Source organism: Acanthaster planci, linkage group LG10 (genome assembly GCF_054643075.1).
Source record: "Acanthaster planci isolate LZ-2023a linkage group LG10, COTS_SCS, whole genome shotgun sequence".
NCBI lineage: Eukaryota > Metazoa > Echinodermata > Asteroidea > Valvatida > Acanthasteridae > Acanthaster > Acanthaster planci.
The window spans coordinates 8176278-8199540 of record NC_141786.1 but is presented as its reverse complement, the minus strand read 5'-3'; the positions used below and the strand labels follow the sequence as shown (position 1 = coordinate 8199540).

The window sequence follows — 23263 nt, the reverse complement described above, 5'->3', positions numbered from 1 at the left end:
GAAAATGTGGTTTGCTGACGAAACTGCCTCGCCATTTTTATGAAAACAAAAATAAATCAGGTCAATGTTTGTCTTTTCTGGGCCACCACAGTATTGGCACGTTTATCGTGCGCAGGTACGTACGTGCACGTCGCAGTGGTCCCGCGAAAAGCTAGAACACAGTCTGCGGCCGGCCGTACGTGGATGCGTGCGTGACCATATTCAACTCTCTGCATATGGCGTGAGCTGGCAATGTACTGTACTGTACATGCGGACAATGCTGCCTGGCCAGTCCGCGGCATCGGCAAATAATCCCGTGCTATCATCCACTTCAGTCTGCACGCAGACACTACTCCGTAACTACTGAGAAGAAGGAGAAGGCCTAGCAGGCATTTTTTCACGTTTTAGACAGATTCTAATGGATAGTCTCTGTGGTCTTGACCATGGTGAGGCCTTAACCCGTTAAGTGTATCATGTTTATTGCATCGACGAACATTTATCCATTATGTAGGCCAAGGCAACGTACACGTACGTGATACTGATAGTGGATACAGACCTGCCTCTGCAAAGTTCGAGCTGTAAAGCCCCTACTTTCTTTTCTTTTCTGCGTTGTTTTTCCTTCCTGACCAGGAAGTTTATTGATTTGTGAAGGTATAAGGTGTGTCTTTGCAGGTAAATTGCTGTTCTGCGAGCTTTTTTTCTGCCATGTGCAAATATTACAATAAATCCCCAGGCTTGCCATCACACTACACACGAAGCAGTTTTCATGGATCATTCCATTTGGCGGAAGATAGGGGTGTCACCTATTGCAAGACCGTTCGTCGGTCTTCGTTTTTCGCCCTGCTATGGTTGTACCAGTTTTTGTATTGTTCGCTGGAAAAACTCTATTGTGGTAATTAAGTTAAAGCCTTAGACCTCTATTCTGCTTTATTTTGACTAAATATTCATTTGAAAAGTATATTATTAAAAGAATAAATGCAGGGATCCTTTTAAGCAGTATTTCACTTTTTTTTACACCTTAGCCAATGCAGTAGGCATGCTTAGTTAAATTTTGCACCTGATGATGGCCATACCTATTTTGCAAAGTGGAATATTCCACTTTGCCTTTTGCTTAGAAAATGGCTGCCACAGCTCAGCAAAGGTTATTGTGTATTGGATTTTGTGATTTTTTGGCATGTTTGGGAGAAATGTATTACAACAGTCTTTTTAATTCATTGTACATTCAGTATGCCTATTACTTAGTATGGGTTAGATATTGTGTAGATGAAAATCCAGCATAAGGCACATCTACAAAAGTAGGCCTACAAGAAACTGCTTGCATTTTTCATTTTTTTGTAACGAAGCATATTTTGTTGTCATTGGTTTCACTTCTTTAAATTGGATGTATGTTGGTATTGAACTGAGAGAATAGCTTAATTCACCTGTCATGACTTAGCGACAATGTACGGTTGAGTGGTTGAAGCATGTGGTTTAACCATGGACATGACACTTTTGAAGACAGTAGGGTCTGGGTTCTAGACCCATTGTTACCCCAGAACTGTGGGGTTCGTCGTCCACCATGCCTGAAGTGGCGGACAAACCCCACAGTTCTGAGGGTAGACCCATTGTGGACATTCTTTAATTTCTGTTTAAGTTTTTTCCAACCCCAGAAAGTTGATAGGTTATAAATCCTTTCAAGCTTTACATTAACTAACATGTACCTGCATGTTATGGTGGTTGTAGGATTTTATTTTCAAGGGAAATAATTTCTGGAATTGCAGTACATACATACATTTACATGTAGGTCTGAATTCCATCTTATATATACATGTATGAATTTGCAAAGACAATGTAAGCATGGATCCTGATGAAGAGTTGCCATGGTAAAATGATTAAACCTCCCAGACATGTAGAGTACATGATGTTCAGCTGCTGTGCTGGTACCAGATGAAGATTTTTTTGTGGTAACATTTCAAAGTCACCAAGGACACACATTGAGCATGTTCAGTTGCCGCGCTGGCATAGCAGGGAAAGTATGTGTGAACCAGTCAAATATCTGTGGACAGAAACTTGCAAAGTTGCATGCATGATGTAGTGGCTAGTATTCATTAGTGACAAGATATCAGGGAAGTTGTCTTGGAAACAGAAACCAGACCAATCTGTTATGCAGGTGCACTGGATTAAGGCAAGCTGTACCTTTGGTAGTCCAGCCCTAATGCTCGTGATCTGTGGAAAGTGGTAAATTTCCGGAATGTCGTTTGAGCATTGTGACAGGAGTTTCTCAAGCTAGGCAAGCCACAGCTAATGCAGTGGCTGTACGATGGCTGTGTAGTTAAAGAAACCCTAACACAGCATGAAGGTTCTATACCGTGTACATGTACATGTATGGTACATGTGGTGAAGTGTTTGTACAGTAAGCCATGCCAATCTATACAGGGTGTCTTTTAAAAAAAGAGAAAGTGAGATTAATTTGTTTGTTTCTTGAATGTGACTAATTATTTGGTAAATGGTAACCAGCATCGGTTTCATTATGATGCCCTCTTTCATATGACACCAAAAATCCACATTTCTGTCACAGATGACTGAGCATGAAGTGGTTTAATGGACCAAGTCAGAAATTTGGCTCTGCACCAAAAACAGTAGCTGTTCTGGTGTTGAATGCATACTGTTCAGAGATAGCTTTTTTGTGAGAATTACGAAATGTTTGCTGGAATCTCCAAAATGCGTATAAACCATATAAAGCAATAAGAACAAGAGGCAGAACTCTGCATTGAAAGAAATTGGGGGAAATGTTGAAGGGCACTGGGATTAGGTTGTGGCAAGCAGAAGCCCCAGCTGTGGTTGTCTGTGAATTAATAATTTTGGCAGTGTACTTAATGCTTCACGCTGTGCAAACCTGTGATGCAACTGGTGCGAAGACATTTCTGACACGGTCCATTAAACCACTTTGCGCTCACTCATGTGTGATAGAAATGTGGATTTCTCGGTGTCACATGAAGAAGACAACGTACTCTAACAGATTATATTGACCAGTTTCAAAAATAATTAGTCACATTCAAGAAACAGATTAATTAATCTCGGTGTCCCTTTTTTTAGGCCACCCTGTATAAGGTCTTGGACTTTTTATGTCTGATGCCAGATGCCAGATGCCAGCTCCTATAGCTCATTCTGTATGCACATTGTTCAGCAAGCATGTGAACACTGGTTTTGATCTGCATGACAATGAACAATTTTTTTTCCTTTTTTTCCCGTTCAATCTCTTCTTTATATTTTCTGACACCATAAGATTTACTTTCCATAGACATGTTTCTCTTCATATTTTGTAGATTCATATCTCTAGAGGATTTTTAAAAGGAAATAAAGTCCAATATCCATTTGTTGGCCTTTACAGACTGGTCTTGTTCCTGTTTCCAGTGGTATAGATTGGTGTAATAGAAGACAACAGTAGCCAGTCCAAAATGCCGTAACTACAGTACATGTGTAGGCAAATGCATTTATAATGCCGAACCTTTCACATTTGGAAATAGTGCTATGGTTGATTCACTGTATTGTTTCTTAAACTTATTTCGTCATCATTTGAAAATTTTATATCAAACCTTTTGAGCCTATGCGACCCATTGAAAGCTACTGAAACTCTTGGTTTTTGGTTTTACTTTGGGAATTTTACACTCTAAGCACTCTGCTCTGTGACTGACTGTGAGATAAGTGTTTGACACGGATCTGGTTCGTGATCAGCAATCCGATTTGATTCACTAACACCGGAACCTGCCTAATGGACAGCCAGAACCGGCTTTGGGATTCACTGTTCGACATCCCGAGACGTGTCAAACTTTTGTTAACATTGTAAACCACACAAATTTTCAGGCTTTTTTGTGTGTTTTCATTTTTGGCAGATCTATCCGTGTTGAGCTGGAGGAACCTACATTCGCACCATCATTCTGTTGTTCAACAAGTTAACGTTCATTTTTTCCAGGTAGCTTGTGGATTTCATACATCTTGTTTTTTGAGGGGGAGGTAAAATTGATGGAATTTTGAAGTACACATCAGTGTTGTTTTTGAGTCCATCAAAAGTCCCTTCACAAGGTCAGTCACAAATCCCCTCGCAAGGCCAGTCACAAGTCCCTTCGTGAGACCAGTCATAAGTAACGCGGTGAACAATGACAAAGGAATGCTTTTGTCACAGCTCATTTTAATAGCTTGTGAATTGGCTTAACCACTTGCTGCCGGGTGCTTTTAACCACTTGCTGCTGGGTGACTTTCTCAAGATTTTCAGTTTTCAAAATTCTTCAAAAAATCATCAGTTCAATAAATGGACGTTTACACCCACACAAATTACTGTCTGATGACCACTCCAGTCTGAAAGACAAAATCTATTGACGCCCGAGTATCTCAGCCAGGCTTGCATCCTTGTAAAAAGAGCCCAGATTGTGCGGTGTTATGTAACTTTCTTTTGTTCACGAACCTGGCACAGTGCGCTGCTGACCTCTTTTCAATAGGGGACAGATTAGCGTGCAACGGTGCTGTGTGACTCATCGTTGCAGTGGTGGAGCGCTTTTGTCCCCAGTGGTAATCCGCTCGCTCTAAATGCCCCAAACCGTGGTATGTATACTGTTTCAAAACAAGGCTGGATTATCTCTACGATTGAGAGTGAAAATTGTCGGTAATGCCCAGCAGCCTGGTCTTTTGTTACAAGGCCCAGTTCCCTTTGTCCAATTTTGGAGACCCCGGCCACGTGTTTAAACACATGGTGCTCGAAATGGGAGTCCCCGAAACCGAAGTCCCCAGTGGCAAGTGGTTAAAATGCAGTGCACACATAAGGGAGATTTTCCAGATTTTCAGTTTTAAAAATTCTCCAAAAATTCATCATTTCATTTAATGGATGTTTACACCCACACGAATGACTGTTTGATGGCTACTCTAAGCTGACAGGCAACCTTCATTGACTCAGTATTTCAGCCAGGGTTGCCGCCCTGTAAAGAGAGCCCAGAATTGTGAGCTGTTGCATAATTTCCATTGTCCCCGAGTGAGTGCAAGTGGCGCCTTTTCAAACGCGGCTGGATTAGCATGCAGTGGTGCTGTGTCGCTCATCAATGGGGCCCTGGAACACTTTTGTCCGTGGTCTCATCCGCAGGCGTACTATGCCCTAAACAGTGGTATACTGTTTAAAAACAGTGACAGATTACCTTCGAAAAATGCCAGCCGAAAAATGATGGCAATTTCCATCAGCAGGTGTTATGTTCCGAGTACGGTCTTTTGTTACATTGACCAGCTCTTTTGTCCAATTTTGGACACCCAGGCTCTGCGTATAAACCCATGGTGCTCGAAACGGGGTTCCCTGGCAGCAAGTGGTTAAGACATGAATGACTTTTGATGCACTTGTGATGGTTTTACAAGGACTTGCAGGGACTTGTGATGGACTCGAATACAACGCTGGCACACATGCAAAGGAACCAATCTCGTGCATGCTGCGCGTGATTTCTCCACAGCGAGAACTTTCCAAGTTGCATCTGTGGCCTGCCAGATGCGATACAGGGGAAATTGGTCACAGGTAGCTTCTGTCGCACAGCTGCTTATTTCGTTATGGGCTCCTGCGATGGTGGTACCAATTTCTGATTTTTCAGTGTTGGAGGGCATGCTCAAGGCCTCACTGATGTATTAGGAATGAGAAAAAATCCCTATTGTGTAATTTAGGGTTCCTTATTTTGTGGGGTTCAATCAGTTTTCAGATTTGTTTGTTGATTTTGAATTGTTTTTTGTTTTCAAATATGTGTCACCTGATGATGTAATTTTACAATGAATGGTCTATCCCTCTGCCATCCATAAGAAATAACGGAATGCTAGTTTAGCCATGGTTCATAATTATTTTCGTGGTTTTGTTTTATTTTCAATTCTCTAATTTGTTACTTTTGCATTGAAATTTTTGGTTTTGGCAGGTCTCTTTAGGTTGGATGCCAAGAATAGTGTTCTGCAGTGTCAGTCTAGTTCCCGTACTTACCAAAGCTGTTGCCATGACTGCTGTGAACATGTGAGGTAAGTGTACATATTTATGTCTGTAATAACTTCAGCAGTAGACATTTACACACACAAATGTACCAGTAGCTTGGGGAAAAAACCTGTTTGGTGTGATGTACACTCTAACGTGACTGTAATGATTCTGTCTTTCTTCCAACATGGCATTGGTTGCTGAAAGCAGAAATTCCAGTAGTGATAAGCCATGAGCCTTGGATTGTGTGCCACCCAACTGACTATGGCTGTCAGTAACAGCTATGCCTACAGGGAGTAGCTGTAGCCGCAATTGTTTTTTCCAGCTCTTTGGACATTGCTTAGTGCAGCGCCACTGTAGTGTGGAAGCCTGTTTTAGATAATACAAACATGGAATGATTGTTGATGAATTGGTAGAAATAATTTCACGAGGGGACATGTATGTGGAATATTCCACTGCACAAATGTGAAACACTTGTGTTATGGAGTGCCTGAATAAATGACTGCCTAAAAATGCCTTGGATCCTACTTGAGAAATTTCTTGTGACTGTGGAACCGTGGAATACATGGGTAGTAACGTTGGTGTAGTGGCTCATTCCTTGCCTTACACCTTTGCGACCCGGGTTCGAATCCCACCTACATGTAGGTCAGCATGTGGGTTGAGTTTTCAGTCTCTGTCTGACTCTGTAGCTTTTCCCAGAAATACTCATTTAGGGGTTTTCTCTGACCTCTAAAACTGAACATTTCTTTACTGTCTTTTTAATTATCACTTCATGTAATTGGTGCTAAATGCACTGCTCGATGAACAGAAATAAGTAATAAAATAAATGTAGGAACTTCCTTTTAGAGTTGATTGGAACTTTGAATGTGTCAATGTAGGCTTGCCATGCAGAAGGGCCCATTACACATTGGCAGTGAGGAAATGTCACAGGATATAAAATGTAGAATACCAGGATTTACCAGGAGACCGCTTTCACTGAAAATAGACAAATTGCTGGGATGAGCGATAACTGCTGCATTTAGAAACCCAGGCGACTTTGCAAAGAAACCACGCTGAGACAGTGCATTCTGGCCAATCCGCAGTCTTGGAAGATACCGTATGACATCATAGACTGGAAGACTGTCAGAACAAGAGCGGGTGTTACGTTGTCAGACCTTCAAGTTTTCCAGTGGGCCACCATTGTTTTTGTGCAAGGTCATTCGCATAATAGATTTACATACTGAACAGTATCCACCCTGTGTAAAGTATGCAGTACATCACTGGGCATGCATCCTCTTATGCTTGTCTAATTACCAGTGGCGAAGCCACACAGGAGCGGGGGGGGGGTGGCATGTGTCCCCTTTCCCAGTGCCCCCCCACTAAAACACTGATAAATAGATATTGAATAAGTCTAACAAAAACATGCCCCCAAAACCCACACCACTGAAAGCTGGTGCCTCCCATAAGATGCTGGCGCCTCCCACCAGTAAAATCCTAGCGACATGTATGCCATCACTACCTGTAAGTAGCTCCAACATGTACAAAGAGGAATTCAGTGACAAGCAATCAACTACCCACCAATCAGACGACAAGGATTTATTCAGCCATAGCACTGTACCGGTACGACATTGCTAAGCATTTTCAGACATTATCAGTGCCTTGTACTAAGAGTACTTACATTATCTACAAGTAGAAGAGGTCCTTGGGTGGAAATATTTGTTTACTCTCTTTTTTTGTGTGTTTCTGAGCTGTGCCTGAACAATATGTTTGTCTACCTGTACACTTCCTGTCCTAGCAAAGCGTTACTTCTTGTAATAGGATGCTGGTGCTCTTGTACAGTGTATGCCTTTTTCATTAACCCTAACCTTCCTCAACCACACAGAATTAAACAGTAGTAAAGTGTTTAATTCTGTGGGGATAGGTCTGGTAGGCTCATAACAGCTGGCTTTTGCATTGGGTTTGGCATACCTCAGAAAAACAAAGTCCAACATCCTCTGTGCAGTCCCATATGGGTGTTTAACTTTGTGTGAATGGGGACAGTTAGGGCCAGCAACCCTTTGGGGGGGGGTTAGGGTTAATTCAGATTGTTATTATTAATTGTTTCTGGTAATGACACCAAGGATTCCTCCAAAGCACCATGGGCACTGTAGCTCACAAGCCTCAAGAAACCTATATAGAGAGGAGACAGTGAGAAGCAGTTACAGTTTTTAGAGGTGCAAGGAAAACTCCAGGGGAATATTCAGGGTAAAAACCCATGGAATCAGGTAGGGACTGAGCCTGGAATCGAACCCGGACCCCAGAGGTGGAAGATTGCATACAAGTATTATGAAAATATTCAAGTCAAATCTATTGCTGAATGGTGTAAATGGGTCATTCTGGAAATTAGGTGTCCCTTTTTTCATGTCCCTGTCACATGTGGCATGTGATTTTTTTAAGTTCAGAACACATTTCCTAATTTCCAAGAGTGATGAATTAATGTAAAGTACCTGTCGGACAAGTAAAAATAGTTTGGAATCAATTCCGTCGATATTTCCATGTCAAATAACAAAGGTCAGATGTAACATTGACACGAAAATGTCACACTTTTGGACCCCTAATTTCTTGAATTACCCACATAAAACGGACATGTACACGTACACATTTACCTGTATATTCACCAGTACCTTGGAAGGATACTGAGCTACTTAGAGTTTCATTGATTGCATTTTACTAATATGGTATCAATACACGTACACTGTGTGTACTGGTCTGTTGTAGCTCTATAGAAAACAATCTTAAACTTAAGTCTCAGTACTTGCACCCAGGGCAGTATGGTCCACAACACACTCTGATGTTTATATGTACATGTGTGAGACAAATAAGAACTGTCATAACACATGTTTATTCATGTGGTGATCTTTACTTTCAAAGGTTTTTGATGAACAACTTTGTAACCCTACTTTCTGAAATGACCCCCCCATAGAAAAATCAACATTGCTGCACAACAAAGAGCGATTAAATTACAGTTGGCTGCTGCAAACCGAATCGGAGTGTATTGATGAAATGATGTGATGGGGTCACTTAATGTGGTTGTATTGATACTAGCATTCATCCTCCATGCTCCTTGTGCAGATACTTGGCCTTGTGCCTGACCTACTGGCCTTGGTGCCATGTATAATTCTGCTTTAATCAAGGCCAGTGTGACCTCACCCTAAAAATTACCAAATTCAAGGGCCGCATAGTTGTTTTATCTCCGACTCGGAGTTATTCATTTAACGTTTAGTGAATTCAAGAAACGTGTTATGGCCAATTCCTACAGTATCTTGGTCCTATTCTTCCCTCAGGCATGAAGTTATTTCTTCTCCAACTTATCAACAATTCATAGCATTGCCAACTTTACAAGTTGGATCCAATTTTACAAGGATCCAATTTTACAAGTAAACAAATTGCCTAAAACTTTTGGAATTGCAAGTTACGAAAGGTGCAACACATTTGTGTTTCCATTCGTCATAAGCAATGTAGACAGATTACAAGGTTTCAAACGACATCATGAAAGTATTCCTTCTTTCTTTCATTGGTACCATGTACCGTACCTCAGTAACAGAAAGGTAGTGTTACGGCAAATGTACGGTTTTCAGTACACAGTTTTAAAAAGCTGTTACTAGCTAGTATATCATTGAATTCCACAACACAAACAATACAAGAAACAAGATGGCTTGATACGCTGATAAGAGTGTTGACTGATGTACATTCCTAATACATTTATAGTCTGCTGTGTTAGTTGCCTTACCCCTGTAAAATAATGTATTGCATAGCATGCACACTTTGACCCCCCACGACTATGACTCACACACGATATTAAGTGCAGAATTTTTTGTTCTTAATTATTGTGATGCAAAGCAAAGTGGCAGAGCTGTTCGAGGAATCATTCCACATCAGGCAGGAGAAGTAGGTGATAAATTCATTTTTGTTTCATTAACACAGGCACAGATTGTTTTTTGGAAGTCTGGGGCCCTGCCATGTTTCTACAGCCATGAGTCATCCCTTGCAAGGATTTCCATCGTGAGAGCTTGGACAAAACAGATCTACAATGGAGGCAGATTCTACCTGTGAGAGGACACCGGAAGACTTTGCCAAAACCCCAGGTGACAGTGTCTGTGCAACAACCTATGTATCAAACAGTTGCTTAGACGGCACTGAGGCAGATGAAGAAGAGGATCAGCCTGCTGACATTGGCAACGATGGTAGAGCTACAGTGTCAGGCAGTAGTGGGTCGAATTCTGAAGCCATGTGCACTATTGATCGCAATCAACGAGCCATGCAGTTCTCAGCATTAGATTCTCTCGTTGATTCATCATGCAGTGAAGCCACAAACGAGGCTGATACTGCCTCAGCCCGGGAACCAAGTGAAGATATCATTTTTACCTCAGATGAAACTGAGAACAGTGTGGAAACCCATGCTTCATCCAAGTGCCTCCTGAAAGATGACATCAGCATTGCCTTGACAGATGTGTCAGTCTTGGAGCCTCACAAGCAGTCAGGAAAAGGAGGAAATCGAGCAATGGTCCTTTCCCAAAAGATAGAGGGTTCCCAAGCTAAAGGAGAGTGCCAAACCTCTGAAGGTACATTGTCAGGAAGAGAGTTACCCACTTCAGAAGGTTCCCAAACAACAGAGAATCTTAGAACTTCACGAGATAACCAAGCTGTGGAATGCTCCCAAGCTGCAGAAGGTACAGAAGCCATCACAAACTCCCCAGCTATGGATTGTGCCCATGCTACTGAAGAGAGTCAATTTACCAGAGACCAAAACTCTAAAGTAGGTTCTCAAGAATCAAAAGATTCACAAGCTACACAGGATGCCTGCGGTTTAGATGTCACAAAGAAATTTCAAGCTCACAGGAGCTCTCAGGCTACAGGTGGTTCCCAAGCTGTGGAGAGTTCTGAAGCTACAGAAGGTTCCCAAGCTGTAGAAGACATCCATGCAGGAGAATTTTCACAAGATGCAGAAGGATTTCAAGCTGGAAGAGGATCCCATCTCGCAGAAAATTCTCAAGCTACATGTATAAAATGCCCCAATAATACAGAAGACCTTCAGGCTTCAGTTGATCCATCATTGCATTCACTTTACTGTGTTTCAACAGAAAAGGGGCACACACCTTTCATTGTTGATATGACCACAACGCCAGCCACCGAAATGCCCATTGACACTCCAGATTGCCTGAAAGGAATCCCACATGACTCAATAACAGATGTGAATGCATCGGCCGAGCTTGTGGATGAAGAAGACGACCTTTATTCTGAGATCATTGCAACAACTACCAAAGTAAAAATTCTGAAGAAGTATTATGGGGATGTGACAAGACCTGGTATATGCCATCGGCCACATCCTAAGAGATACTACGGGTCCTTTGAGTGCGAGGAGTGCCTCCGTTCATTCTCCTATTTACCATCTTTGTTGTTCCATAGGAATAGACATGGCAAGAGGTGCCATGTGTACAGCTGTTCCAAGTGTACCTACAAATCCGTCCTCCCAGGTGCCTTCACGCGGCATGAGCTCCTGTGTCACTCAGACCAGCTCTTCCGATGCCATGTCTGCGATATCACATTTCTGCAGAAAAGCACACTGCGCAGACATAAGTCAGCCAGTCATGGTCTCCAACATGCTGCTGTGCCAGGCCAGGGGCATCCAGTTAATTATGCGTGTAATCTTTGTAAAGGCGTGTTCTCCAGTCAGGTTGCAGTGAAGAACCACTTGCAGCTTCAGCATGAGATTGCTGCATGCCCTGGCTTAATCAACAGCCACTCAGCCACCCAAGCAGATGATCCTGTGTCTAGATACTACCACGAAGTTCCCTGTTGCCCCGCCAAATCTAGCCAGCTTTTCCAGGCGATAGATGAAATACGGTGCAAGAAGTGCAAGCTTGTGTTTCCTAAGCAGGGTATGGCTTTCGTTCAGCATCGCCAAGCAAGTGATGCATTGGCTAAGACACACTGTAAGTGGTGTAAGTACAAAGGTACTTCTCCTTGCCAGCTTGCACGCCACAAAAGAGTGGTCCATTTCTGGTGCTTGCTCTGTGATTGCCGGCTTGCAAACAAAGAGCTGTTAAAACTACACACTAAGCTTGTTCACCATGGATTTAAGAAAAGGGAAGGCTTTGCCAAAGGAGCCATGTCACCAAAGGGATCAAAGGATCAGCGTCATGCATCATGCCAGCATGAACATCAGTGTCTGAAATGCCTGAGAACATTTTCCTCAAGCAAGCATTTTAAGCGGCACATGAAAGAACTCCATGAGGAAGATGGGAATTCACAAGTTGCAGCAGATGCAGAAGTTGTACATCACTGGTACTGTACTACATGCAATGTAATATTTCCAACCAAGAGACTGCTCGAGCTGCACGTCAAGCTCAATCACCGGCCAATGAAGAGGGCAGAAGCCAGCCCACTCCAGCGGCTTGGTCTATCCAAGAAAGATCAGGAATGGCGCTGTCTACTCTGCAACACCTTGCACCCGACACTCCAGGACTGTGACAAGCACCTGATTATGCATCACCCTGATGAATATGAATACTGCTGCCGAGAGGAGATTGCTGAACCCACCCTACCTCTCCCTTCATCCACATTGTCAGAATTAGGTCCCCCATACACTTGTAACATGTGTGACTGCAAGGTGACGTCTGTGGAAGCCCTGCACAAGCACAAGGAACAGTTTCACAAGCTGGCATACAGCATATCGATCAGTGACGAACTATATGCCAAGAAACGAATGCATAAATGCAGGTATGGGTGTGGCTTTACAGATAGAATGTACAGAAATGTCACTCAGCATCAGCTTGGCTGCAAGTTAAGGCCAGTACGCAAGTGCAAAGATACAAGCCAATCACCTACAGTGTTAGATCCAAGCTCAGGAAAGGTGATGTCTGATGGCACTGCCGTCTCTTGCATTGAAGAGACCCCCAAGCAGCTGTCAAGAGAACATGAAGCAGACAACACTTGTGTCAAAGAGTTGACTGGTTTTGAAGGAGCTCCTGAACTGGTTTGTATCAACCAGGATGTGAATATGGCAGCCTGTTCTGACAACATTGCCACTCCAGGTGTTGCAGAGAGGCAGGAAGAGATAGTCATTCCTGTATCAACCAATCAACACCCTGCCTTTTCTGCACCAGTGTCATCTGTAGAGTCTGGACTGAATAAACCTAGGTGGTCAGCAACTTCGGGGTCTGACTCTACCTCAGGTGCCAGCCAGAAGGTCACCCAGTTTAATGTCATACGTCCACTGAGTAGGACTGAGCATCCACAGAGTGTCAAACTGCCTGTTTATGGCAAGCACGATCCAATCAGCAGCAGCAGTGACAATGAAAGTGATTGCAGCTGGCTAGACAAGAGCAGCAGTTCAGAGGAGTTAGAGGAGGCATCTCCAAGTGCAGACTCAGCTGCTGAGGTAGAGGCCATATCAAGCGAAGAGGAAGATGAACAGGCAGGGTCTGTCCGGGAACCATCAGTGTTGTCCTCTCAGAGTCAGGCTGCAGGACTTGTAGGGCAGGGTGTCCAAGGCAAAGCTGCTGGAATTCCCTCAAATCCATGTCCACCATTGCTACAGCCAAATGTGCTCATGAGGTTCTTCCAGGCTATTGACATGTCCGATCTCTATCGCCTCGCACTTCAGATGATCACTGGTTCCCCTCAACCACATACCTTACCTGCTTCAGACCCAGCTATGGTAAGTTCGAAGACAGCAAAGTTCAAGTACAAGATTCCCCTCGGCTTCAGTCACCCAGAATTCAAAGAGATGCCACTCTTTCCATCCTCGAAAGAAGTAAAGCGACTGGACTACCTGCAGACACTGCCATCCTCACTTATTTCTAAACACTACAAAGGCGTGCTAGCTAAGCCTTACCGCTCACACCTGTCCTCACTAGTTGACTCTGCAGTCCTCAACCATTTGAGTGAGAATACCATTAAAGTTGTGGAGCGCTATGTGAGGAAGCAACGGGTTGATGATCGTAAAGACATCACCTTGAACTTGTCACAGTACATTGTCTCTCAATATTTCAAGAATCAGCAGAAGAAAATTGCTGTCACCCAGCCCAACTCTTCCAATCTTACTTCGGAGAACAGTCCTGGCGCAGGGCCTAGTGGGGCTCAAACAAAATCCCCTACAATTCGCCTGATGATCACAAAAACAACACGTAATCCAGCCACAGCTCCAGTCCTCACTGTCAAAAGTGTTGCTATACAACCGTCTGTTTCTAATGCTGGCTCTTCTCCAGTGGAAACAAATCTTGTGGTTAACCGTACACTTCCTTTAACCAAGGAAATGTTGAACAGAGGATCTCCCACCTCTGTTGATGGTAATACCAATATTCCAGTTACAGCAACAGATACAAATGTGTCAGGTGTAGGCCAGACTAAGTCTGATGACACTGCAGTGAGTGAGAAAAGTAGCCTGTTGTCTGAAGGAAAAAAAGATGAATTGACTCCGGGTTCTAAGGTCAAAAAGAGCGCAGCAGCACATGAAATCACTACAAATAAACCAGCCCTTTACAATGTGCCTGTAAGGAGATCAACAAGATTACTCAAGGGCACAGGAAATGAACAGTCTTCATCAATAGCTGCCAATGGTCTCATTGACTTGGAAAAGTCTGACATTTCACAAAATCAAGAAGCCCAACCAAAGGGAAAGAAAGCAGATTCAGTGATGGATGATGAAGCAAACTGTTACACGTCAGAAGAAACAGATGCTGATCAAAGTGACCCAAAACAGGGCAAAAAACCATCAAGTGAAGGTCAGTGTAAAAACAGCTTTTCGCAACTGACGAATGATAAGTCAGATGATATAAACCCCAAGTCAAGGCCTAGGTCTCCAGAATCACGGCCACAATTAGGTTTCACAGGCATCACAGACATGTCAAGGGAGAGGCCATCGGCTGAGAGTCAACCTCAGGAGGCCCCCACCAGTACAGTACTGCATAACATGCACAATACCATGCTCCAGATGGCACCAGATGTAAGGTTCCCTCTGGTTCCGTTTGGTAACAAATTGCTTGCTGACAGAATTCTCAGTGATACCATTGAGAGAGATGGCATCCTACAGACCAGGATGGCAGGACACCCTCTCCATGGTGGCAATGGTGGCACCATGCCAAGACCCATCATCTCAAACACAGGCTGTGTCACTGGGCTTGGGATTGTTCTTAATGGCAAGATGCACGTCATGCAGACAGAACCTGCCATCAAAGAGATGAGCAGTCCTTGTGGGCAGTCCATGTTACTTCGTAATCTGTTACTGAAAGGTGTTAAGGATGAAGACTGCAAACAGAGTCTGGCAAGCACAGAGTTAGGTCCTTTGGATGATCCTCTTCTGCAACAAGATACTGACTCAGCTGCAAGCCATGTACCTCGTGGGTATGGTCATTTGGCCAAAAGTGGCGTCTGCAGTTCGGCCATCAGCTCTCTACTAAACAAGATGCATTTGACCCCGAGAGACACTTCAACCAATCCACAGGTCCCTGCTACTGACCCGGGAAATTCTGTCCGGCACAAGTGGAAGAAGGTATTAAGTAAGCACGATGCCTTGGCAGTGGTGACTAAGAAAAAATCTTCAAGGTTTGCGCCATATAAGAAAATACTTCAAAAGATTCTGCTGCGGAAAGATGGTAGGACTTCGATAGCGACCATAGATGAGCTGCAGACTAGTGACTCTGATGGATTGCATAAAGAGAAAGCTATCTTAGACTCTGAAGAGGAGAGTCAGGTAGAACATGTCTGTACACTTAGCAAATCTGCCAGTGCAGGCAGCAGTCCTCATGGCCATCTGAGATGCACACATCAGACTAAGAAACACAGTGATCACACTTACAGCTTTAGTAAAATCAGTGGTAAGAATGACAGGGATACAAAATTTAGTACTTCCTTGGGAACAACAAAACGACAGGCTACCCCAGAACCTGCTGACATACCACAGAAGAAAATGCGGGGATCAGAGAGTTACTGTTGCACTGAGGAAACTCTGCCCAGTGGATCTCTCAGTGCTCATCCTGTACCTGGTGAACAGGATGTACTGGCTGAGTCAAGTGGCGTTATTTTGTCAAACCAGAGCATACCTCAGTCCATAGCAAATACTGCACCTACAGATGTTCAGTTAAAGTCCATGAAAGAAGCACAGAAAGTAGTGAAATCAACTCAGGAGATGGTTGTACAAGGCCCTGCTTCACGAGATTCTAAGAATGGCAAATTCAGCTCAGAAGCCACAGATGGAGGCAAGGGATCTGTGGACATGCCCACTCCAGATGCCACAGAAGAAACAAAAATAACAAGGAGGTCACTGCGTCTGCAGGAAGCAGGAAAGAAGATGGAACTTGAGATGTATTACAAACCAAAATTCAGTGATAAAAACTGGAGGCAGGAATTTCTTCAACGACTCAGTAAAACACCAGTGATGTCAAAAGGAGCCCAGAAAGGAAGCATTGGAAGTAACAAGACCAAGAGGGGCAGACTCCTATTCCAACGCACGCGTCATTACATGGGTGGCAACTTTCAAAGGAACAGTCCCCGAATAAAAGCCATGCACCGGGTGGACTATGCTTGCTGCTGGAAACTTCATGATGGCATGAAACAAAATCAAACTACCAGGGCAGAGGTTGTGCGAAGCAGTTCTCGAATTCAAGCCATGCCGAAGGTGGACTATTCTTACTGCTGGACAATGCAAGATGGGATAAAAGGAAACAAAGCCCCTGATAAAAGAAATGGGTCCAGGCAAGACTCAATCCCCAGGGCAGAGAGCATACCTGAGAGAAGCAGCTCTGAAATCCAGGCTATACCCAATGTGGACTGTATTTCCTTCAGAACAGCGCAAGATGGAATAAAAGGAAATCAAGTCTGTTATGCTGGAAACAACCCTTCCCCTGGACTGAGGAATGGGAGCATACCTCAAGGAAGCAGTTCCCAAGTCCAGTCCATGCCCAAGGTGGATTCTACTTGCTGCAGGAAAACTGAAAACGAAGTGAAAGGAAATAGAGTCCCTTGTGTAGGAAGCCAAAAGGATCTAGCGCCTGACGAAGGCATGTCCAGTGAAGATGAGAAACTAATGAGAGACAAAGATCGGAAGGGCAATTCTGAAAGCCATCCTCAAAGTGAAAGTCAGTCTTACACCACATTCCCAAAGCCACTTCAAGAACAGATAGCAGCTATGGGCCGCTGCTTTGTCAGATTAAGTCCTGTCAGTGTTGACAAGGACCGCTGCCATAACAAACAAACGCCAGTCAGTCTTGACAAGAGCTGCATGGACCGATGCTCTGTTAGACTCACTCCAATCAACCTTGACAAGGACCTTTGCAATGTTAGACAAATGCCAGTCATTGTTGAGAAGTGTGTAGATCGCTGCTTTGTCAGACTCGCTCCAATCAACCTTGACAAGAACTACCAGGACCTCTGCTCTTTAGAAGACATTAATAAGAGCCACAAGGACCTCTGTTCCTCAGATAACATTAGTATGGACGTAGATCCTTGCACTTTGGAAGACATTGACAAGAACCACAAGGACATCTGTTCTTCAGAAGGCATTGATGAGAATTGTAAGCACCTCTGCCCCTTGGAGGATATTGATAAGGACAAGGATCCTTGCTCATTGGAAGACATTGACAAGAACTACAAGGACTTCTGCTCTTCAGAAGGCGTTAATAAGAACCATAAGGACCTCTGCTCCTCAGAAGACATTGATAAGGATAAGGATCTTTGCTCATTAAAAGACATTGACAAGAGCCAAAAGGACATCTGCTCTTCGGAAAATATTGACAAGAACCACCTTTACTCTTCAAAAGACATTGATGAGAGCCACAAGGAGCTCTGCTCCCAAGAAAACATTGATAAAAACGAGGCTCCTTGCTCTTCAGAAGACAATGACAAAACCCACAAGGACTTCTCCTCTGCAGAAGACATTGACGAGAACCGCAAGAATCTCTGCCCCTTAGAAGACGTTGATGAGAACCACAAGGATATCTGCTCCCAAGAAAACGTTGATAAGGACGAGGCTCCTCGCTCTTCAGAAGACAATGACAAAACCCATAAGGACTTCTCCTCTTCAGAAGACATTGACGAGAACCGCAAGAATCTCTGCCCCTTAGAAGAGGCTGATGAGAACCACAAGAATCTTTGCTCCCAAGAAAACATTGATAAGGACGAGGCTCCTTGCTCTTCAGAAGACAATGACAAAACCCACAAGGACTTCTCCACTTCAGAAGACATTGACGAGAACCGCAAGAACCTCTGCCCCTTAGAAGACGTTGATGAGAACCACAAGGATCTCTGCTCCTCAGAAGACATTGATAAAAACGATGTGGACTTCTGCTCTTCAAAAGATGACAACAATAAGGACCTCTGCATGACGGAAGACATTGACGAAAACCCCATCTGCCCTTCAGGAGACAGTGACAGTTAACGCTAGGATCCCTGCTCTTCAGGAGACATAAAGGACCTCTACTCTTAAGAGGTCATTGACAAGAACAAGGACCTGTGTGCTTCAGAATACATTGACAAGAACTACAAAGGCTTCTGCACTTCAAAAGACAACCCCAAAGGAGAGAGACAGGTGGCACAAGCACATACCTGAACCATCTTCAGGTGTCATACAAGCACAAGTTTGATAGCAGAATTCCAGTGGTGATCTTTAATCTTTTTGTCAGCTCATCAAAGGATAGTTTGAAGCCCACATGTGGAGCCTTAGAGAGAAATGGCTCTGCCAAGTTGATGTTGAACATTCTTTTGGAGGTTTTGATATGTGATACTTCCTTTCAGTAAGTTTTGGGTTTGCAAATTAATTGTGGGGAGCCGGCCATATAGACTATGCTTCTCCTGGCTCACATGTGTTCCACACAGAGCATTCAAGAGATACAGAACAGTAAATGTGTTTTGACTGGAGCCTTTGGCGTTTATTTAGTCATAACAGAAAGAAGCTGTCAGAGGCATCAAGTTGCCAGTGTTGTAATTGAGAGCATCTCAAGACCCCACAGGACCATTACAAGAGCAACACAAGACTCCTAGTCTGAATTCAAAAGGAACAACAAAAGCATCAGTGTGAAATTATTCATCCATTCACTTTGTACTTGCGATTGGTCGTGTGACAGGTCTTGGGACTGGTCTTGTGTCTGGTCTTGAGATGGTGTCAACTGCAACACTGTAAGTTGCGAAAATGCACTGTACAGATTTATGTATACCTGTAGATTCACAGATTCTTTGTGAGAGCTACTGATGTGCTCTTTTGTTTTTATTATTGAAAATGGTAAAAAAAATGAATTACTAAACGGAATCAAGTTGGTTTGAGATATACATTATAATGATTTTGTATAATATTTTGAATAATAAAGAACAGTTAATTTTTCCATCAAAGCAGCAATTGCAAATTTAACATTTTATTTTGCGATCCACAAATGCAAATGATAAATTATCAACTGTATTCTACTAGTCCACCAGGGATGGACCAATATTGTTCAGATGCTCATAGAGGGGTAAAATTAGCACATGATATTTTTGGTGGTGTTCTATTCTGTTGTGCTCTCTCAACTGTGCAAGTCAGGCGTCGTTTCTGTCAATAGTTTTTGTAAATTATTACTCTGTGTCTACAGAAAAATAATGTAACTAGCTACTGTAATTGAAATATTAGTGGAGAAACGCAGAAGTTATTGGAAACATTTCATACTTCAGCAGATGCCACTAAGCCCTTCTGTTGGACGTCTTGTAGTGGAGTAAGAACGTGGCGACTTTCAAAAGTTTTGAGAGTACAAAGTGGCGTGAATGAAAGGAAAAGTAGATTGTAGTGTGATTGTAAGATTGTTGTCTCTGAGCATGGTCACAAGCTATTCAAATGAACTGTGACAGTAGCATTCCGTTGGCAGTGTTCACCCTGGGAATTGTGACTGGTCTTGTGAGAGAACTTGTGAGGGAAAAAGGCATACACCATACCTGCCAACATTGACAAGTCAGAAATCGGACCATCCATTGTAGGAGCCCATAGCAAGCTGCGTGACGGAAGCTATTTTACAGGAACATGTACATAATACATGCATTAAGTACATGTCTGTGTAAAAACGGCCATTGTAGTATAGCAGATAGCACCAGGGCTTTTTATGGAAATCAGAAGGTTCTACGTTCTGATTTTAGGCCTTTGACAATTTGAAAAATAAGAACAGTTCCAATTAAATTGTAAGAGTTGGCGAGTATGCTACATGTATGAACTTTTGAAAGTCGCACTTTGTTTAAGCATGCTGGAATGGGGCCAGCAGGAAAGTATACAGGTCTTTTGTGAAACGATCTTACCATGGCCTACAAAATGTTTACTCTCATGGCATTCCACTCTGCTCTGCTTGAAATCGTCTGTTGATTTCAACTGCTAAGTTGTTTCCTAATGGTTCTAGGGCAAGTTCAAAGTGATTGTTAATAACAGCTACACTTTATTTTCAATATCAACTTTTTTTTGTTCATTGGACAGTTGTCCTCAGTCTATTGAGTTAAAGTGGCATTTATGTCGGAATGCATACATTGTTTGAGTTTCAAGTGGACTGCGCTCTTTGAGCAAGCTTTGTAGTTTTAGTAGCTGATATATCTGTAATCATAGGTTGACGGGAGTGTGAAGGAGCCTCACTCCGGAAGGTTTGTAAATTCACTGTTCTCACAAGGTCTTGGAATGCACTGAGTGGTTGATGGTCAAAACCTGATTAGGGAAGGACATGATTACAGTACATGGGTAATTCCAGAAATTAGGGGTCCATTTTTTTCCTGTCCCTGTCACATCTGACATGATTTTGTTCAGAACACATTTCCAAATTTCCAAGAGTGATGAATTAATGCAACATACCTGCCAAACAAATAGTAATAGTTTAAAATCAATTCTGGTGATATTTCCATGTGAAATAACAAAGATCAGATGTAACAGGGACACCAAAATGTCACTCTTGGACCCCTAATTTCTGGAATTACAAGCAAGTGATGACTGCTAATCAAGAAGGCTGCATTTCCAAGGCAGGGCTGAATTTTGTGGGTGGTATCTAGCGCTGTGTACGTGTTAGTCTTGGCCTTATTAGGTTGTTGCAAGTTTATATGTGGGTACATACATGCCAACAGCCTATTTTTTTGGTGGGGGGAACAATGCATCCCTAATCTTTTGGGATTTCTGCCCGTGACCCATGTGCTCTGCAGTGCAGATGTTTGGACCTTTTATTAAGCACCATGACCAGTCTACAGTATTTACCACGTATGTTTTAGAACATGTAGTTTGTGTTTGTTTTCAGGTTTTTTGAACAGCCAATCAAATTTTTGCAATTGAAATGTTTTATTATTGTCTTTGTTCCATATGCGGCAATGTTTAAGCAAAGCTCCCCTTAATATGGAAATACCCATACAATATTTTGCAGGCTGCTAGAACAAGCCTTGTGATTGGTCAGATTGCACAAGATTTGTGACCTAATAGGCTGTCCAAATAGGGCAATATTGATGACTGACAAGTTCAACTGTGAAGCAGCAGTTGCAGACCTGGTGAAGGGTGAGCCAAGTTAAACAGACCAGCGTCTCCTGAATGCTGCTGCATTGTGAGAGGCCATCCAAACTCAACTGCATCTTGAAACGTATGTACAAATCTGTGACGAATAAAAATGGTATTTGAATCACCTCCTATTGTATGATGTTTTGTATTTACTGTTCAATGCAGCATTTGTTTTTGGAACTTTAATGCATGCCATTGTTAGGTGTTTTAGTTTTCCTAGTAAAGAATTCTAAATTCAATTTCCTGCCAAGGATTTCTTCTTGCTTCGTAGGCCAGTTGAATGGCCAAGTGGTTAGCGTCTGTGGTTTCCAATCGTAGGGTTGGAGGTTCGAATCCAGCTGTTGGCTGTATGTTGAGGCCCTTGGCACAAGCCACTTCATCCCTGCTTGCCTCTCGCCACCCAGGAGCATAAATGGGTACCAGCATTAGCTGGGGAAGCAACCTGCGATGGACTGGCATCCCATCCAGGGGGGAATAGAAATATTCTCAGTCGTTTCATGCCAAGGAAACCTGACGAACTAAACTGGCTTAGACCAGACTTGCTAGAATGTTTTTCTCAGTTATCTAATACATGTACCTAATTTTATAGCTAACACGTACATGCATGTTAATTAGGACAACACCTTTGTGTTTAATTTTGAAGACAGTATTCAGCTACATGTAAATTTAATGTCATTATTAATTGAGACCTTTGAGAGTGTTTTTCACATTTTACTATATTGTGAGAGGATACAGTGAAATTAATGGGATACAATTCAGTTATTCCAAACAGGAAGATAAAATAGAATTCATGTTGATTGTAGTTAACCTCACTGTAAACTCGCATGCAAGAAACTTGTGTAGGACTCGCCAATGATGGACTTGTCACACAAGTCACATCCTTGGTGGTGACGATGAGAAACAAGGTAGTTTGTGGCTGTTTCCATATCAATTGGCTATGGCTTGTAGATGTAGTTGCACAAAGGTCTATGGACAGTGTCTTCAGCCACAAGCCAGTGGCTTTCATAGGCTTATGTGCTGTTTTGCAGCCGTAGCCAGAACTTTCAGGCCTGTCCAAGACACTCTCTTGTTACCTGGTGAGCCTTAACATTGGGTTTACATTCCCCTCATTCCAGTAGCCTGTCTGAGGGTCTGGGTAACAGGTGAATTTTTCTTTGAGTTCACTCGAGAGGAAACTCACTGTCCTGGATTGACAACAGCAAATGGCCAGGGCCCAATTTCACACAGCTGTTAGCCACAAATTAGCTAAGCACCAAAAGCATGTGTTGAGTTTAGCAAAATCCAGGTTGCCAGTGATAGATGCTGTATGCTTGATGTGACTGGTTCCCTGCTGAAATATGCTTAGAATCTCTGTATCTTGCTCATTCTGTATAGCAAGGTGTAAATTATTTATTGCATGATATGTGTAAAAGTCAATCTTACGCACAACCAGTGTTCTTGCTTGCATCAAAGACTGTCGCTGGCAAGTGCCGAGTTGATAAGACTTTTATGGATTCTTTGGTCATTTGATGTATTTTTTCCCCGCTTCCTCAACTTGTTACGTGCATTTAAATAAAAAGCAAACTTTGATATTCCAACTTCAACACACTGCCTGCAGGCTTTCTCAGTTGGGTTTTCCTTTCGGTTCATCGCATGCTGGCTGTATGTACATGTATGTTAACTTGTTGCACTGTCTTTTCAACCAGAGTGTCAAGTCTTGTTCTTTTTTTTATTCTTAAATATTTTCTTTTAGGGAAAATGGTTTAACTCGTAAGGGTCTGACCTAATATCCCAGACACTCACTTTTTATCACACTCTCAGAGACAGAAAAACAAGATAAAATGCTAGTACTT

At 42.9% G+C, this 23263-nt stretch overlaps 1 protein-coding gene across 3 annotated transcripts; it reads left to right on the top strand.

Annotated features, from left to right (window-relative positions):
- Positions 1 to 222: 222 nt before the first annotated feature.
- On the top strand, positions 223 to 23014 carry LOC110985958 (uncharacterized). Of its 3 annotated transcripts, none has more exons than XM_022247467.2 (4): positions 223 to 425; positions 3852 to 3931; positions 5892 to 5988; positions 9884 to 23014. In XM_022247467.2, the coding sequence occupies exon 4, from the start codon at positions 9990 to 9992 to the stop codon at positions 18333 to 18335; it is 8346 nt and encodes a 2781-aa protein (XP_022103159.2). In that variant the 5' UTR covers positions 223 to 425; positions 3852 to 3931; positions 5892 to 5988; positions 9884 to 9989; the 3' UTR covers positions 18336 to 23014. The 3 variants fall into 3 exon arrangements, with proteins under 3 accessions (XP_022103159.2, XP_022103163.2, XP_022103160.2); XM_022247471.2 differs by lacking the exon at positions 223 to 425 and adding an exon at positions 491 to 651; XM_022247468.2 differs by lacking the exon at positions 223 to 425 and adding an exon at positions 700 to 1120.
- Positions 23015 to 23263: the final 249 nt, after the last annotated feature.

Bases quoted from the DNA above. Each gene is read 5' to 3' on its own strand.
- LOC110985958 (XM_022247467.2), top strand. From the start codon at position 9,990: ATGGAGGCAGATTCTACCTGTGAGAGGACACCGGAAGACTTTGCCAAA.